General features: G+C 40.5%; 1 protein-coding gene across 1 annotated transcript; it reads right to left on the reverse strand.

Annotated features, from left to right (window-relative positions):
* Positions 1-5,118: 5,118 nt before the first annotated feature.
* On the reverse strand, positions 5,119-17,193 carry LOC134101247 (myosin heavy chain, fast skeletal muscle-like). Its single transcript, XM_062554844.1, has 39 exons — positions 16,990-17,193; positions 16,730-16,873; positions 16,494-16,650; positions 16,383-16,410; positions 15,841-15,967; positions 15,628-15,720; positions 15,474-15,537; positions 15,291-15,389; positions 15,099-15,202; positions 14,867-15,005; positions 14,449-14,567; positions 14,194-14,343; positions 13,933-14,103; positions 13,544-13,844; positions 13,373-13,452; positions 13,180-13,267; positions 12,976-13,093; positions 12,671-12,794; positions 12,436-12,572; positions 12,046-12,301; positions 11,687-11,929; positions 11,424-11,600; positions 11,189-11,334; positions 10,991-11,081; positions 10,334-10,723; positions 9,938-10,064; positions 9,729-9,847; positions 9,012-9,208; positions 8,670-8,853; positions 8,401-8,566; positions 8,163-8,287; positions 7,775-8,083; positions 7,435-7,638; positions 7,237-7,362; positions 6,986-7,156; positions 6,709-6,813; positions 6,215-6,310; positions 5,509-5,640; positions 5,119-5,139 (listed from the first exon to the last, which is right to left on the reverse strand). The coding sequence occupies exons 1-39, from the start codon at positions 17,191-17,193 to the stop codon at positions 5,119-5,121; spliced, it is 5,832 nt and encodes a 1,943-aa protein (XP_062410828.1).
* Between the last annotated feature and the right edge of the window lie 388 nt (positions 17,194-17,581).

Consider the following 17,581-nt stretch of genomic DNA (forward strand, 5'->3'; position numbering starts at 1 on the left):
AATAACGCATTTTTTTGTTGCTTTAAAAAAGCTATGTGTTGATTTTTTTAAACATTTTTTTTAGTGTAATTTATCTGTTATTGTGATAACCAACACATTATCAACGTTGTTTTATTTTAGTTCAGTTCATCTTTAAGCTCCAGGTGGTTCTGACTGCACCACTGAAGGCCCTTTTCCTCCGACAGAGAACCGGCTCTGTTCCCGTTCGCGAACCAACATTTGAACCGTTGGTTGCGTTTCCACCAAACAAAAGCCGGTCCGGAACGTGGCACCTTGGTTCGGAAGTTGAACCAAAAAATACTTGTTTTTTCCTGCGAACCAGAGTGGGCATGTCATTGCGCCATTCAGAGAGGAGAAGGCTAAAAGCATGAGTTTTCCGTCCATATCAACTATTGCCATGAGTAAACAAAGCGATCCAACTAGCATTGCACTGTAGACGTTGACTAGCATTTTAAACAGCTAGTTTTTATGGGACAACTGGTCATATCATTCTCCCGTTTATGCATCTCATTAACTTTTGCTTTTGCATGCACCACCCATTGTTGATGACGCATCTTTGGTTCGGTTCAGAACTGGTGTAAATGCGGGCTAGTTCACTTGATAGCACCACGGTTCAAAGAATTCTAAACGGCACCAGTTCAACACCAGGTTCGTTTTCGGTGGAAAAGGGCCTTGAGCCAGCTGCTCCACTTCCTATCTGTAAGCAGACTCAGCACCATCCTGGATCCTGGAGTTTTACAGATGGGCTCTTGAGGTGCAGTCATTTGTGTAGAGGGAGAAGAGCAGCGGGAAAAGGACACATCTCTGTGGGGCACCTGCACTAATGGACCGGGTCAGAGACGGTTTATAAAGCGAGGCGATTCATATGAGGGTAAATTCTGGTTTCATTGTGACGCAACTGCCACTCCCATTTAGGAGGCAAACGGGAGCATTGATACGGGAGAAATAAACCTGCTATCAACGGCACCTGCTTCTGCTGATTCTACACCGTTCTAAACCGATTATCTCGTCACTGATCACGCCCCTTTAGGAGGCGGAAGTGGTGCCATTTCATTCCATTGAAAAACCCCTTTATGATTCATCTTAGTAACTATACGATTTTTGACCGGGTTTTTGATAAGACACTCCCCAGTCTGACAAGCTGCTGCCTGTCAGACAGAAAGCTGATGATCCACTGACAGGTAGAGGCAGGCACTGATAGCTGAGTGAACTTCTGATGTAGGAGTTCAGGCATGATGGTGTTGACCGCCGAACTGAAGTTCACAACAGGATCCTGGTATACGTCCCTGGGGAGTCGAGGTGGTGCAGGATGAATTGCAGTCCCATATTGTTGTGTAGTGAATAACACAAGTTGCTTACTTCATTAACTTTATTAAGCTGAGCAGCGGTAACAGCATACAGTCAGTCTTCACATAGCACACAGTATCTCTCCCATTTTACTGAGCTAGGTAGCCTCTATTCTATTCTAACGTATGCCTCCACCTAGTGGTATGGAAGGGTAACACATCTTTGTCATACATATTGACTGCATCATCCGCCGACCTGTTTACTCTGTAGGCAAACTGCAGGGGGTCTAGCAGGTATCCTGTTATGTCCTTCAGATGGCACAATACCAGGGGGTTGGGTGTTGAGGGGAAACCTATTGTACTTGATGGGTGTGATAATGGGTGCTTTTCAAACCTGCAGTAGAAGTCGTTTGTAATTTGTGTAGGGCTGTCAATACATTTTTTAAAAATTATCTAATTAATTACATAGCTGTGATTAATTAATCTAAATGAATCGCATATATAATCTTTGCTGTGCAAGCATTTTAAATATTTCAATTAAAATTAATCGTTGAATAATCGTCAGCATTATAGTGACATTAAAGTTAAAAAAAACCTCTTTTATTATTACTTTGACTGCTCAAATAATGGTCATGACAATATAATATGACCTAATGTCATATGACCCAAATTCAGACCATAAATACGAAAATCCTTGTCCAGTGTTTCAGACGGCTATACTACATGAAACAATGATTCCATGTTTTATTTTGTTCAAAATGGACTGATGATTGACTCAATTTTCAGTCAATTCAATTAAACCTGTTATCAAAGTGATTTAATGATAATAGAGATTGTGCTGTAACAAAAACACTGTCAATTACTTAAAGTTGCTTCTGAAGCATGACAAAGATTGGAGGCGTGGGTCTAACCTTTTTTCTCCTTAGAAATGGTCAGATGTGGTCAAATCCATGTACTGTAAATGTCTTTGTCCATAGATCTTAAAATTATACTTAGTTTTTACATGGCATAGGTCATATTTCAGTGTCATGCTGCCTTTGCACATATGTTATCTAGGCCTATGACTATTATTAGGACTTGGTGTGTGAACTGTGACTTTGGTAGTCTGAGTGTAGAGCAGATAATTAACTGCCATTTCTGAGTCTTCCCTTGCAGAATCTAAGGTTCACTATTTTGGTATACTGCTCGAGTGTGAATTCTCCATCTGTAGATGACATTACACTTCTGACCGACACTTAAGGAGGACCAGTTATCACTGCAGTTCATATTCAAGAGGGGAGTGCAAGTTTCCAAGGTGGCTTTCAGGTAGTATGCCCTCTGTTGTGTTTTGGATCAAGCAGCGAATCAACGTTAGGTCGAAATGAAATTATTAATCATTACATTGGAACATTCTGGCAAGTTCCGAATGAAACAAGTTCTAGTGTATAATTGCATTGCTGATGCATTATTGTGGATGTTTGTTTTTCGAACTGTATTATACAGTACATGGAATTAAAATGTAAGTGTAATTTTCAGTGTTTTAATATTTGTATTCAATCCCATTAATGTAATGTATTAAAATAATAGTCCACCACATTATATTCTGACTATGAAGGTTGAAAGTTGACATTACGTAACAAGCAGCTCTTCCTCCTCTACACGCCTTTTACACTCATATTTCCCTTATTGTGCCACACAGCTCCAAAATGAGCTTGCTTTTAGCATGCCACCTTCATAACATTGCTTATGTTAGGGAATGATTCACAAAATAGCACTAGACCTTTCAAAATTTTCAACTCAACTATTTTGTATGTTTATTGCATGGATACTGTCAATTCTAAACACTTATGTTTTTATGAGCACCGCCAAAAGACACATTAACGGATAGGTGTGCCATTTTCACGTCAATTTACAGTATTTTACACCATGCCTGACTGCAACATTCTGACACTGTGATGAGGGTGAGCATGACTGTTGCAAGGCAACCAAATGACACAAACCATTTAGGAGAAACATTCCTTGGCCAATACTGTTGTATACCAAGCTTGAACCTCAAAAAATGTATTGGGTATAAACAAACTGAACTGTGTGAGCAGTGCTGCTAAAGGCCTTTGCCAGAATACACAGGCTTTACCTAGCAGCAAAAAGTAGACAAATAATTAAATATGATTAATTAATCCTCATCCATTATCATATAATCCATAACCTCTAATAATAGCCTGGGTATTTATTGACTTTAATGATTCAATGAACCCAGACATCAGCGATGGCTCCATATCATCTGTTTCGTATTTCTTAGTCATTTGCACCTAAGGGTAAACTTAACATTACCACTGCAACCTAATATACTGAGCATACGTAACAATGGTAAAGAAACCAAATTATTTTTGGACCCAGAGGATTTTAAGAGACAGGTGTTTATCTTACTGAATCTGACATTTTGCCCAACTATATTAAGAGACCACACACCACTCTTTTCTGTCCTGTTCTTCCATCAGTGTCGAAGGTCACTTCGCAGAATCACAAACTCTCACACAGCCTCTTCCTGTTTACCCCATATATGCCCTGGTGTGTGCCTGGACACCACTGACCTGTGCTATTGTTAAGTGCCTGAGGAGGGTCAGGCCAAAGACTTTGACTTTGACTCACATATCATATGGCCACTGTGGCTCTGGGTCAGTGCAAGTTATCCCCCTGTCTGTGCCGACAACACAGCTGCCAGAAATGGCGCTCCTGGAATGACATGCCTGCTTTCATAGACGGGGCATGGGTGGGCCAAATAAACAAACAAAAAAAACCCGGCACAAGGATTTGCGGTAAATTTGCTTAGTCTTGGGGGATATCTGGCCGGCAAGCTTCTGTTTGAATTTGCAAGTAATTCAAAGTTGGTACACTTAGTGCACCATAGCAATATTTACAGACTACAACCCATGTATGTGAGATAGGCGGGTCTCCCTTCATTACAACACCTCCCACCTCCCACTACAACACCTCCCAACCTCCCACATAGAGCACTATGGAGCCCAGGAAGTGTCACGGCAAGATATTTTTGTTATTAAGAGATTGTGTGCACAATTTAGTGTTTTGTGTGCTCGTTGATTGTGCGCTCAATTTAGTCAATCGTGCACACATTTTACTATATTGGGCGCACAATTTACTTTAAAAAACAGCAAACAAAATCAAGATACTTCTTGACACTGTTGTACATAGAATTGTTGCATAGAAATACCTAATATGCATATGTGACCATTCAAAGCAAAATCAGACATTTTGCGCACAACGTTATTTTGAGAAAATCAACAATAACAAACTTCCGGGTTAAAATGTTGAATTTCACGTTTTCGCATAATTCGACTGTATGCAGTCTACAGTTTCATATCGTGAACGCATTTCACGGAAAGACCTACGTTTTGACTGTTAAACCCGGCGAAGATTCAACACATTTGCTGTCATTCCCGTTGTGCATGCGCCGCTTAAAAAGGTGATTCCTCCTCTTCTGGCATATCGTGACAGGAGAACCATGTCAACTTTGGATGCGGTTATCTTAGCGATAGTTTGTGTAATACCCTCGATGTACATATCGTTGGAAAGCTTAGTTTATGGTCGTTCACGTGAACACAATAACTTAATAATAAATTAATAAATGTTACCGAATGAAGAAAAACATATGTGACGCCATCTTATTGATTTTCCTGAGAACCAAGAAGCAGGCCCAGACATAGTAACTGTACTGTTCTCAAACAAGACAAAACAAAAGCACAAAAAAAATGATAGCTTCAGAGGTTAAGTATTTATTAAGCCTATTAAGGCTTGTCATGGCTGTCACAAGGAGACCGTCAAATCTTCAGAGGGATTACTCTGCAGATTCTTTGGCCTTTGGAAGAGAGAACAGAAAGAAGCAAAATGTGTTTAAATATACCATGTAATAGAGCAAGCTTCACAGTTGTAAATGTCTTTGCAAAATGCCTTTAGTCTAATAGTGATCTAGTTGTGAGTTTGTGTAAAAATGGCACATAAAATGAGGAAAGGGATCAGAAAGGTTGGGATACAGTTAGTACATAGCCTACCGCTACAAGTATAGGAAAGCTACAAGACATATTTTCCTGAAATGCTAGAACTAAAATTATGCTAGAACTCTAGGCTCATTCCTTGAATGTTATTTTACACATGTGAGATATAAATAATAATAATGATAATAAACATTGGACAACAAAGTCCAATCTATCTACAAATAATGCTCTACCTTTCCACCATCACGGCTCTTGGCCCTCAACTTGTTGACCTGGGACTCAGCAATGTCAGCACGCTCCTCAGCCTCCTCCAGCTCATGCTGCACCTTCCTGAACTTGGACAAGTGAGCGTTGGCTTGTTCCTCCTGTGTTATAATGAAATGGGTGAGTAGTTCAGATGTTTAACTTCGTCTCTTTGATTCTCGTAGGCCTACATGTGATTATTAAAGGAACCGTATGTAAGAAATGTATTTCAATTAATCCTAAAATGGCCCTGATATGTCACCAGACATTAAGAAATCATGCTCATTTCAAATACTTATATCACTGACAACAGTAGTCCGGCCAGGATATTGTCATTTTAAAAAGTGAAGTTGCAGCCCTCAACTGATGTTGATGTTTACATATTATGTGTTTTGGTCTGATGCGCACGCTCCACCTATCTACTAATCACAAAGTCAGTGGTGTTTCGGCATCCAGGTTGCCGAATCCGACTCAGAGGGGAGGGGGAGGGGATACACTACATTATTTTGAAAGTGATTGCAGTACCGGTTTTGGCCAAAATCCTACATACGGTTCCTTTAAATACTCTGTTTATTACGTGTGTAGCCTCATACTGTACATGTAAATACACATGTGTTAACACAATGAACAATACTGATTGATTGCTAATGTTACTGTAGGCTACAATGTACTGTAAGGAAAAGAGAGGCAACTTACAGTCTCCTCGGCCTGCCTCTTATAGGCCTTCACTTTAAGTTGGAGCTTGTCGACTAGATCCTGCAGTCTGGTGATGTTTTTCTTGTCCTCTTCGGTCTGGGGGGGGGTTTACAAATTGTAAATATTACAGTCTGACCAGCATTTCAACTGCATACTTTTGCATTACATCTTTCTTGAAGGTTCACTACTCTTGTAATCTACTTCACACATCATTTTTTTTTATATACAGCTTTGGAAGTGTGATCTGCTTGCTTGCCATGATGCATCAGTCCAAAGTGGAGAAAAGGGAAGGGAGCTGTTAGCAAGGTGAAAATGCTGCTAGGTGTGATGTAACAGCAATTGAAGTTTTGAGCATTTTGCTCCAGTGTTTTGTCGCGTTCATGCGCCTTTGCTGTGGTTTTGCTGTGCTGTGTTTACCAGCCAATTTATTAAGTTGGATAGCTTTTGTGTGAGGGACATCCTCATGTGCATTTATAATTACAATAATAAATTACCTGGTAGGTGAGCTCCTTGACCCTCCTCTCGTATTTGCGGACCCCCTTGACAGCATCAGCACCACGTCTCTGTTCATTCTCAACCTCACTTTCGAGTTCACGAACCTTGACATGGGGAATAGTTTCATGTCAGACTCCATTTCAGTTATTAAAGTATCATATATATATATATTGTATTGTATTATTATATCATCATATGTATTCACATGCTTTTCTGTTTTCCTCCATACTACGTGTGAAATATTGTATGTTGACAATTGCAAGATTTGTTACATACCCTGGACTCCAGTTTCTGGAGTTGTTTCTTTCCACCCTTCATGGCCAGATTCTCAGCCTCATCCAGGCGGTGCTGCAGATCCTTCACAGTGACCTCAAGGTTCTTCTTCATCCTCTCCAGATGAGCACTGGTGTCCTGCTCCTTCTTCAGCTCCTCTGCCATCATGGCAGCCTAGAAATAAACAGTGTATTTTTATACAATTGAGGTAATGTCTTATTTCATGTTGGTTCAAGTTTAGACAGAGAACTTACATCGGTGATGGCTTTCTTGGCCTTCTCTTCAGCATTTTTAGCCTCCTGGACAGTATCCTCAACTTCGCTTTGGATCTGAACCAGATCAGCCTCCATCTTTTTCTTGGTGTTCAGCAAACTTGTGTTCTATAATTAAGTTACAGATTACCTTACTATATTCAGTGCTTCATAATTTAAGTCTGAGAACCTTTTCTCTACCTGAGAGTGTAAGAGTCCAACACGCTCACTGGCATCAACCAGCTCCTGTTCAGCCACTTTGCGGCCTCTCTCTGTCTGCTCCAGGGCAGATCTGAGCTCCTCAATCTCAGCCATCATCAGGGTGTTCCTGCGCTCCACCATAGCAGCCTGCTCCTTCGTATCATCCTGTCCTCTAAGGGCATCATCAAGGTGCAGTTGGGCATCCTAAAAGATGGCATAATGTGTCAGAATTATACATGTATTTAACAGATGGTGTTAAATGGTTTGTCATGGTGCATCACAGCAAGTAATAATCAAATGTAATTTATTGCATAAGTATATCTATATGGTCTCAACTGACCTTGAGTTGACCTTGGTAAGTCCTTAGTTGTTTCTGGGCATCAGCAGCCTGGCGGTTAGCATGACTCAGCTGAACCTCCATTTCATTGAGGTCTCCCTCCATCTTCTTCTTGATTCTCAGGGCATCATTTCTGCTCCTGACTTCAGCATCCAGAGTGCTCTGCATGGAGTCAATCACCCTCTGGCTGGTCCTCTTGATCTGCTCCATCTCCTCATCCTTCTCTGCAAGCTTCCTGTCAACCTCACCCTTTACCTGGTTCAGCTCAAGCTGGACACGAAGAATCTTGGACTCCTCATGCTCAAGAGTTCCCTGTTTAGATTAAAAAGGTAAGCTTTTTCCAGCCATTCAATTTAGTAATATATTGCTCGCTTTGTGTCATTTTATTTACCTCAGATTCTTCCAAGGCAGTCTGGATTTCTGCTTTCTCAGATTCAATAATTTTCTTGGCTTTTTCCAGCTCATGAATGCTCTTTCCAGTCTCACCAAGTTGCTCACTAAGGTCAGAGATTTCCTCTGTTGAAGTACAGTTAACATATTCAATTCAAATTCAATACTCTCACTTATGATTATGCTCTTTTTTTTCAATTTAAGGCAAGCACTTCATATGTAACATTATTTTGATTTACGTTGCAGGTTCTTGTTCTCCCTTTTCATTGTCTCCAGCTGGTCCAAGGCCTCCTCATAGGAATTCTTCATCTTGAACAATTCTGTACTTAGAGTGCGAGCCTCTTTTTGAGCTCCCTCCAGCTCTGCCTGACCCTCCTCATACTTCTGCTTCCACTCTGCCAAGATCTTTGAGAAACAGGTAGTCACTTCAGGTTAATTTCAGTTTGTAATTTCAATTTCAATTTGTGAACGGAAGTACTTTGGAATTACAAATATTGAAATGTAATACCTTGTCAAAGTTCCTTTGCTTCTTGTCAAGGTTGGCAGCCAGAGCATTAGCTCTCTCCACATCAATCATGAGGTCCTCAACCTCACCCTGGAGTCTCTGCTTGGTCTTCTCCAGAGAGGCACACTTGGAGTTGACAGCCTCAATTTGCTCCTCTGCCTCCTGTAGACGCTGAGCAAGCTTTTTCCTGATAAAACAATGTATTTACATCAGAGTACTTTATAGCTAGCTAATAATTCGCTTCAGAATTCCTGATCATCTTCCTGATTTTTTTTTTTTTTTTTTTTGTGAGAGGACATATGGTTATACTTCATTAGTTTTAATGTGTGTATGACAAACACTTACTTGGCTTCTTCAAGTTCCTCAGTGCGCTGAATGGCATCAGTTTCATACTTGGTCCTCCACTGAGCAACCTCGCTATTGGCCTTGGACATGCTGCGCTGCAGCTCAGCCTTAGCCTCCTGCTCCTCCTCAAACTGCTCCCTCAGAAGGTCACAGTCGTGGCGAGCAGACTGAACAGCATGGGCCAGGGCATTCTTAGCCTATTTGATGAAAACCAGTTGTGTCAGTGGAGAAGTTCATGGTCTTCAGTGTAAATATGTGACCCTGCAAGGCAAAACCAGTCGCTCTGCGCTCAATGCTACATGTATTGACAAAATCCACGATAAAGAAACGTTCGGGCTGAAATGTTGAATTTCGCCTTTTTTCGCTTCATTCGAGAGTATATAGTCTACACTTTCATATCGTGAACAAATTCCACAGAAAAAAAAATTGACTCTTAAACCCGGTGAAGATTCAATACATTGACAGTCATTGCTGTTGTCCACACCGCTTTAAAGGTGATTATCTCCTCTTCTGGCATGTTGTGATGGGAGAACCATGTTAACTTTGAATGCGGTTATCTTAGCGATAGTTTTTTCAATACCCTCGATATACATATCGTTGGAAAGCTTAGTTTATGGCCATTCATGTGAGCACAACAACTTGATTTAGTCAATTTTACCAAAGCGACTGGTTTCGCCTTGCACAGTCACATGTGTTTTATTATTTTAGGTTCATTACCTTGACTTCCTCCTCATTCATTCTCTTCAGCTCCTCAATTTGTTGAGTGAAAGCCTGCTTGCTCCTGGTCAGCTGAGTGACCAGAGCATCCTTTTCCTCCAGTTGGCGGCCAAGCTCCCCTGGTTAAGATGGTCAGCATAAAATGTAAACAACACAGTTTAACATGAATAAGGAAAGATTTAAATGGCAATACATTATACAAGTTTTACCATTTTCAGTCTGAAGTCTTGCTTTCTGAGCACTGAGATCATTGATCTGGCGGGCGCCCTCATCACTCTTGGTCTTGATCTCACTGAGTTGGTCCTCAAGGGTGCGAGAAATCTTCTCCAAATTTGACTGTTCAAATGTATTTAAGATTATAATCACCAGGATGAACTTACAGCACACTGAGTGCACAGACACAAGGAACAGGACATTGATTGTAGAATCGGTCACTGGTGGATCTGGCTCTGAAGTAATGTATTAAGTAAGGTCTTGTGGAGTAACTGTTCAGCTAGATTTAACAAACCATGACATTCATCGAAAAATGAATAGATTATTAAGTGGATAAATATGTGATTCCTTTTAATAGATTACTAAACGTTGTACATTTACAAACTGCACACCTTTGCTTTAGCAACAGCCTCCATGTTGCTGGAGAGGTCATCAATTTCCATCTTGAATTCACTCTTCTCCTTCTCAAGCTTCTGCTTGACACGTTGGAGGTTGTCGATCTGCTCTCCCAGCTCAGCAACGCTGTCAGCCTGCTTCTTGCGGAGAGCTGCAGCAGTGGCTTCATGCTGCAGGGTGGACTCCTCAAGGTCACGACGCAGCTTCTGGAATTCAGCTTCACGCTTCTTGTTCATCTCAATTTGAGCAGCAGTGGCACCACCAGCCTCCTCAAGCCTTTCACTGATCTCTTCAAGTTCCCTGGCAAGATCAGCTCTCTGCTTCTCAACCTTGGCACGAGCTGCACGCTCAGCCTCAATCTCTTCCTCCAGTTCCTCTATGCGGGCCTATTGGTAAGGAGTAGTGTAGAAGCGGGTGCGCACATCTGATTATTTTAAAGTAGGTGCTGGACTCAAAAAAGGCGACAGTAAAAAGACCAAAAAAGTCTGCACACTAAGGCTCCAATATTATTTCTTTCTTTTAAAAGAAAGAAATAATATTGGAGCCTTAGTGTGCGGACTTTTTTTGTCTTCCTATTGGTAAGGAGAACATAAGTAATAAACAAAGTGTGAATATACATAGACAGCTTTTCCTGTTGTTTAAGTCCAACAAACCTGAAGCTCCTTAATCTTCTTATGAAGCTGAGCACTAAGTGATTGTTCATCTTCAATCTTGCTGATAAGTTGGCTTGTCTCAAAGTCCTTCCTGTTTTACAAAAAATGAATGAAATTAAGTCAATATTTATTGGCTCATACATCAACTGTGAGTTTTATTGCAAGGAGTTTTGTTGCTTTGTGAAAGGCTTGCATTACTTCTTCAGCTTCTCCTCAGACTGCTGTTTGTCATTTTCCAGATCCATGATGCTTTCCTGAGACAACTTCAGGTCTCCCTCAAGCTTTCTCTTAGCTCTTTCAAGGTCCATACGGATCTTCTTTTCTTGCTCCAGGGAACCCTCCAGCTGCCGATTCATGGGATTTGTAATGAATGAAAGTAAGCAGTACAGTGATACAGGTGTGATTCCCTAATATGTTTTGATTTCTAACTCACATCATCCACTTGTTGTTCAAGTTTACTCTTGGACTTGGTCAGAGTGTTGACTTTGTCTTCCTCTGCTTGAAGATCATCAAGAGTCTGCTGGTGGGCCTCTTGGAGGGCTTTCTTCTCCTTTGTCAGCTTACCAATGGACTCATCTTGAGTAGCCATCTCCTCTGTCAGGTTTTTCACCTGTACATAGAAATTGACATGTCAACATCTAGTGAAATAGACATTTCTATATGCATGTATACAGTGTATGCATAGTGTGTCCTAACCTTATTCTCTGTGGCATGCTTTTCCTTCTCCACTTTAGCCAAGGTCAGCTCCAGATCATCAATGTCCTTCTTGAGCTCAGAGCACTCATCCTCCAGTTTCCTCTTCTTTGCAGTCAGTTCAGCATTGATTTCCTCTTCATCCTCCAGTCTCTCGGTTGTCTCTTTGAGTTTGGCCTCGAGCTGGATCTTACTTTTGATTAGACCCTCACACCTCTCTTCAGCATCTGATAGACCCTCAGATCCCTATTGTAAATATAAGATGGAAGACATGGAAGACATCTGATTTTTTTTGAAAATGCAATGCTGAGACTGGGTAGTGGTATGATTGTGAATATCAAAATGGTATAGTATACACTTACAGATGACACTTGCAGCGCCAGGTCATTCCTCTCTTGCAACAGAGTCACCATCTTTTCCTCAAGTTCTTTCTTCTTGGCCTCAGCCTTTACCAGATCTTCTTTACATTTTATAAAGTCCTCCTTCATGTTAGCCAGCTCCTTCTCAGTTTCAGCACTCTTCAGCAGAGGTTTGATCTTGTAGTAAACCTTCATCCATGGCCAGTGTTTGACATTCATGAATGAGCGGACATTGTACTGGATAGTGTAAATAGCATCTCTGAAAAAAAAAATTGACAAATCAACTGTATCACTACATCTGCCATTTATGGTACGCCATACTTTATATTGTATGAATGGTACATGCTGCAGTATAGAGTATCTTATGGTGTAATTTTTCTAAGTAAAGTGTACCTCCTTGCTGTCATCTTCACAAACTCCCTCCTCATGAGGTATCCACGGCAGAGAGCCTGAGTCCCAGTGACGAGGGAAGCCAGTTTCTCATCTCGTAACTCCTCAAGGGTACCCAGGAGACCAGCTTTGAAGAACACCTGAGAAAATAAATGACAGTGTATATACAAATGATGTCTCTGAGGTATCAATGATCTTATCATATGAGTGATTCTGATCTGCTCTGAAGATTCGTTACCTTGGTGTGTCCAAACTTATACTGTGTGTGATCAACATCAATGGATCCCAAGAGCTTCTCAGAAGCCTTCTTGTTGTCAATGAACTGACCCTCAGGGAAAACACTGGCGTTCAGCACTTTGTACCTGCATTTATTCAATAAATATATTGATCGTTTTCTATGTATCCAATTATTGCTATTTCCATCCAGTTATTAAAATATTGCAATGTGTGAAGGCGAGAACTTGAAGATTAGATGGTACAATAGCACAATGCCATGTGTTGTACTGATGGTACAACATCAAAATCATTTAAGGCTCAGTTCACCTCTGCTTGAAGTCTGCATAGATGATTCTGCTTGGGAAACCCTTCCTACAGATTCTGATACCCTCAAGTACACCATTGCACCTGAGCTGGTGGATGACCAGGAAGTTCTCCATGAGACCTAGCACAATAACAAATATGTAGTGTCACACTTGTTCTCAAGTGAGAGGTGTGTGGTGTATACAGTTTTGTTGGTTTGTCATTTACCTGGCTTCTTTGATTCATTTGGAATCAAACAACGCACAAAGTGAGGATGGGTGCTCCTCAAGTTGGTCATCAATTTGCCCAAGTTCTCCTGTTGAGGTTTTTTTTTTTTTTTTAATAGAATTTACTTCAAATATACTCAAATGGTAACAAATCCTTCACACGTTTGTTTATGATGTTTTGAAGACACACATACCCGGAACTGAGAGGACACTGTCTGCATGGATCCTCCCTTTTTCTTACCACCACCCTTTCCACCTTTGCCACCACCACTCTCTGTCATGAAGCAGATAATAGGAAAGACTTTCATACACAACCTGGGGCAACACTTCAGACTTTTCCTACTTTTCTATGAAATATCAGTTACCTTCAACAACAGGTGGATAGATGATGCTGAGTAATTTGACAGCTGACTTCTGGTACAGCTGAATAACAGACTCGTTCAGTGGATCCTTGTTCTTGTCCAGCCAGCCACAGATGTTGTAGTCCACAGTGCCGGCATAGTGCACCAGGGAGAAGTGGGCCTCAGCCTTGCCTTTGGCAGGCTTGGGCTTCTCAAAGGCCCTATTCTTGCCAAGATGCTGGTCATACAGTTTGTTCTTGAAAGTGGTGTCAGAGGCCTTGGGGAACATGCACTCCTCTTCAAGAATGGCAAAGATACCCATGGGCTGTTTAGAAAACAAATGAGCTTAAACATGTTCCATATTAAACTAGTAGATTTGAAGTAGATTTGTAAATATGCAAACTTTAACCCACTTTCTCAATAAGTTCAATGCAAGCAGCCAAGTCCATGCCGAAGTCAATGAACTCCCAGTCAATGCCCTCTTTTTTGTACTCCTCTTGCTCCAGAACGAACATATGGTGGTTGAAGAACTGTTGCAGTTTCTCATTGGTGAAGTTGATGCACAGCTGCTCCATGCTGTTGTACTATGTTAGAGAAACGTAAACATTATTTGAGAAGATTACAACATGAATCACTAGAAATAAGTAGTTGGTGAACAATTGTATGATCCTCACATCAAAAATTTCAAAGCCGGCAATATCCAGTACACCAATGAAGAACTGCCTTGGCTGCTTGGTGTCCAGCATCTGGTTGATGCGGACGACCATCCACAAGAACATCCTCTCGTAGATAGACTTGGCCAAGGCTGACACAGAGTTGGAGACCTAAAACAATGCATAAAAAATCATTTTACAGCACATTGAATATCCCAGATTCTGGCAACTTACAATATCAGTAAGATCAGAGTGATACAGTATGTATTAGAGCACCTGTGGCACAGTCTGACCCTTGGTGACAAACTCATTTCCAACTTTCACTCTTGGGTAGCACAGAGCCTTCAGCATATCAGCAGAGTTCAGGCCCATAAGGTAAGCGACTTTGTCAGCACCTGAAAACATATTTAAATATTATTTCAGTATACATCAAATTTGCCATGAAATGAAAAGAAAAAATTAAGATTTAAAATAAAAATAAAAAGTTCAGAGATGTTGGGTAAAATAAATAACTTAATTGATAATGCAGCTTTAGATTAATACTTTATTGTATAGGCATCAAGAAAAATTAATGTCAATAATTTACCTTACTGATTATCAATTGTCAGTATCATCTATCTCTCTATCTCTGTCTCTCTCTCCATCCATCCCTAATAGAGTTAGGTCTCTAATACAGTAGATTGTTGTAACCTACTCTCAGTGCCATCAGGCTCAGCCTGCTCCTCACGCTGCTTCTGCTTGAATTTCATGTTGCCGTGATGGAGCACAGCACCAGTCAGCTTGTAAATGGTGACTTTCTCCTCTCCAGTGAAACCCAGGATGTCTATGGCTTCCTGGAATGACAAATTATTTCATTATTTTACAGGTTTTTCATTATTTATTTTTTTAAAGAAATTGAAAGGGGGAAAACACATTTGAAGACTTACATCTGTGGCATCCAGCTCCTCTTTGTCATTAATGCTGGCCACCGTGATATGACCCTGACTGCACATTGGGAAGTCGTAAGGGTTTGATGTGATGAGGGCCATCTCTGTAGGAGTTAAAAAAAAATATTATAACTAACAAATTAAAAATGACATGTATTATTATTTTACGTTGTTTGAAAATATGAAACATACCTATAATCTCAGGCTTGTGGTTGGTCATCATCTGGTAGAAGATGTGGTAGCCTCTCTCATCAGGAAGCTGGAATGTCACTCTAGACTTCTCCAGCAGGTCTTTTTATGCAGGAAAGGAGGATTTCATTTGATACTTTTAAGGCAGTAATGAAACATTATAATTAATCAATCAATTATACTTACAAGTCTCAATATCAGCACTAGCCAGTTTTCCAGATGTGGCAAAGTGAATTCTGATGAATTTACCCTGTTTGGGTTAAATAATGTTATTTAGTCTACGTAATACTGTATAACAATTGAAGTAAATGTCTACTCTCTTCACATGAATTTAACTTACGAAACGTGAAGAGTTGTCATTCCTCACAGTCTTGGCATTACCATAACCCTCTAGCAGTGGGTTGGCAGCAATAATTTGGTCTTCAAGAGAACCCTGCAAATGAGAGAAATGTTGTGTGCTGTGCAAACTTTTATTGCTCCTTTTACTTCACTTTCCCAGTCAGTTTGCAACGTTGTAGAGTGGAGAGTAAGAAAATAATGACAGACTTTGTACCTTGATTTTTCCAGTGTCTGTTGCTGGTGGCTCTTGCTTCTTCTTGTCACCACCAGCCACTGCAATTGTTGCAAAGTACTGGATGACACGCTTGGTGTTCACAGTCTTGCCAGCACCAGATTCTCCGCTATGTTATATGGAAGATATCATTAGCTTTTATGTTTTGGTACTGAATTATATTTACTTTAAGTATGAAATTAATATCTTAAAGGCATCCAATGCCTTTTTTTATCAGGTTCCCCCAACAGTTGCTAAGTATTTGTACTGTATTGTCGTACATTCCACTCACACAATGCCACCCAGGACACATATACATATGTGTGTATTTACGAACCAAAGGGGAGGAACCAACAAAGATAATCTCTGAAGAACTAAGCCGACTGACTGAAGGTCAACGGGACTGAAAGGAAGGGGTATAACTGCTCAAAGCACATCTTTCTCCCCATTACCCCATTATCATCAAAATGACTAATAAGCTACTTAGAACTTAGAGCATAGAATGTCTCTAAATGACAATGCTTTAAAAGTGCTTTGTCACTCACGTAATCAGGACAGACTGGTTCTCCCTGTCTGTGGGGAAAAGTAGAGTTATATGTTTATGGAGAAAAATAAAACTTCATTATTGTATGAAGTGGGTTTAACTGAAAGCATACCTTGAAGCATGTTCTGATACGCGTTGTCAGAGACAGAGAAGATGTGTGGTGGGGCCTCCATGCGCTTCTTGCCTCTGTAGGCAGACACCACTTCTGCATCGTACACTGGGAGCCACTTGTAGGGGTTCACAGTGACGCAAAAAAGTCCAGAGTAGGTCTGAAATAATGAAGAAAGATCATTTATTATTTCATCAGAATCAATAAATTCATGGGGTGAAGTTTGGAATGCGACTCACATAGATCATCCATGCTGCGTAACGCTCTTTGAGGTTATACAGGACAGAGGCTTCATTGAGGTGGGTCATCATGGCCATGTCCTCAATTTTGTCATATTTGGGAGGATTCATGGGGAAGACTTCGTCATCCTTAACCGTTCTTTCCTGAGCCAAATGAAGAAAACAGATTTAGGAGGTGCACAGCATGTAACATTTTGTTTACACAATTAAATAAACCTATTTTGATATCATCTGTAATTAGATGCTACTTGCTACTATACCTCCTTGCTTTCAAGCAATTCAACGGTGACTTTGGCACCATCTCTCTTCTTGATTGTAGCCTTCAAGTACAACTCATCTTTATCAACCACAAAGGAAGCACTCCTTGCATCAAAGGGCTTGTTCTGGGCCTCAATTCTCTCCTTCTCAGGCTTACGGAGGTAGATAGAAGCCTTGCCAAATACTGCCATTTCCGCATCCCCCATATTTGCAGATTACTTTATGAATTACAAGCACATATAAAAAATGAATTAATTCCTTCTTGCTTAATGAAAGCAGGAAGCAAACAGATTTTTAAACTGTTTAAACGTTTTTCAGGTTCGGGACAAGTAAAAGAACCTGCAAAGCAAGGACAGGATAAAGGCACCTGAATGCTTTCATGGTTATGGTATTGAAGTTATGATTATGGTTGTATGATTTAGCAGACACTTTTGTCCAAAGTGACTAACAGAATCACTTTCCATTACTTTTCTGAAATAGTTTTCTGTGCTATACTTTGCTACTATTAGCTGACTGGTGGTTAGTTGTTTGATGACTTAGCGTGTGTGTGATGCAATAAGCAAGATACTCCATAGTGTCTTGAGTGTGTCACAC

This window comes from Sardina pilchardus, chromosome 14, assembly GCF_963854185.1.
Source record: "Sardina pilchardus chromosome 14, fSarPil1.1, whole genome shotgun sequence".
Taxonomy (NCBI): Eukaryota; Metazoa; Chordata; class Actinopteri; order Clupeiformes; family Clupeidae; genus Sardina; species Sardina pilchardus.

Excerpts from the sequence above, each read along its gene's own strand:
- LOC134101247 (XM_062554844.1), bottom strand. The coding sequence starts at position 17,193 with ATGGGGGATGCGGAAATGGCAGTATTTGGCAAGGCTTCTATCTACCTC. Across the intron at positions 15,968-16,382 it reads AACCAGTCTGTCCTGATTAC|CGGAGAATCTGGTGCTGGCA; the intron begins GTGAGTGACAAA and ends CATATAACATAG. Across the intron at positions 15,390-15,473 it reads TAGTGCTGATATTGAGACTT|ACCTGCTGGAGAAGTCTAGA; the intron begins GTAAGTATAATT and ends CTGCATAAAAAG.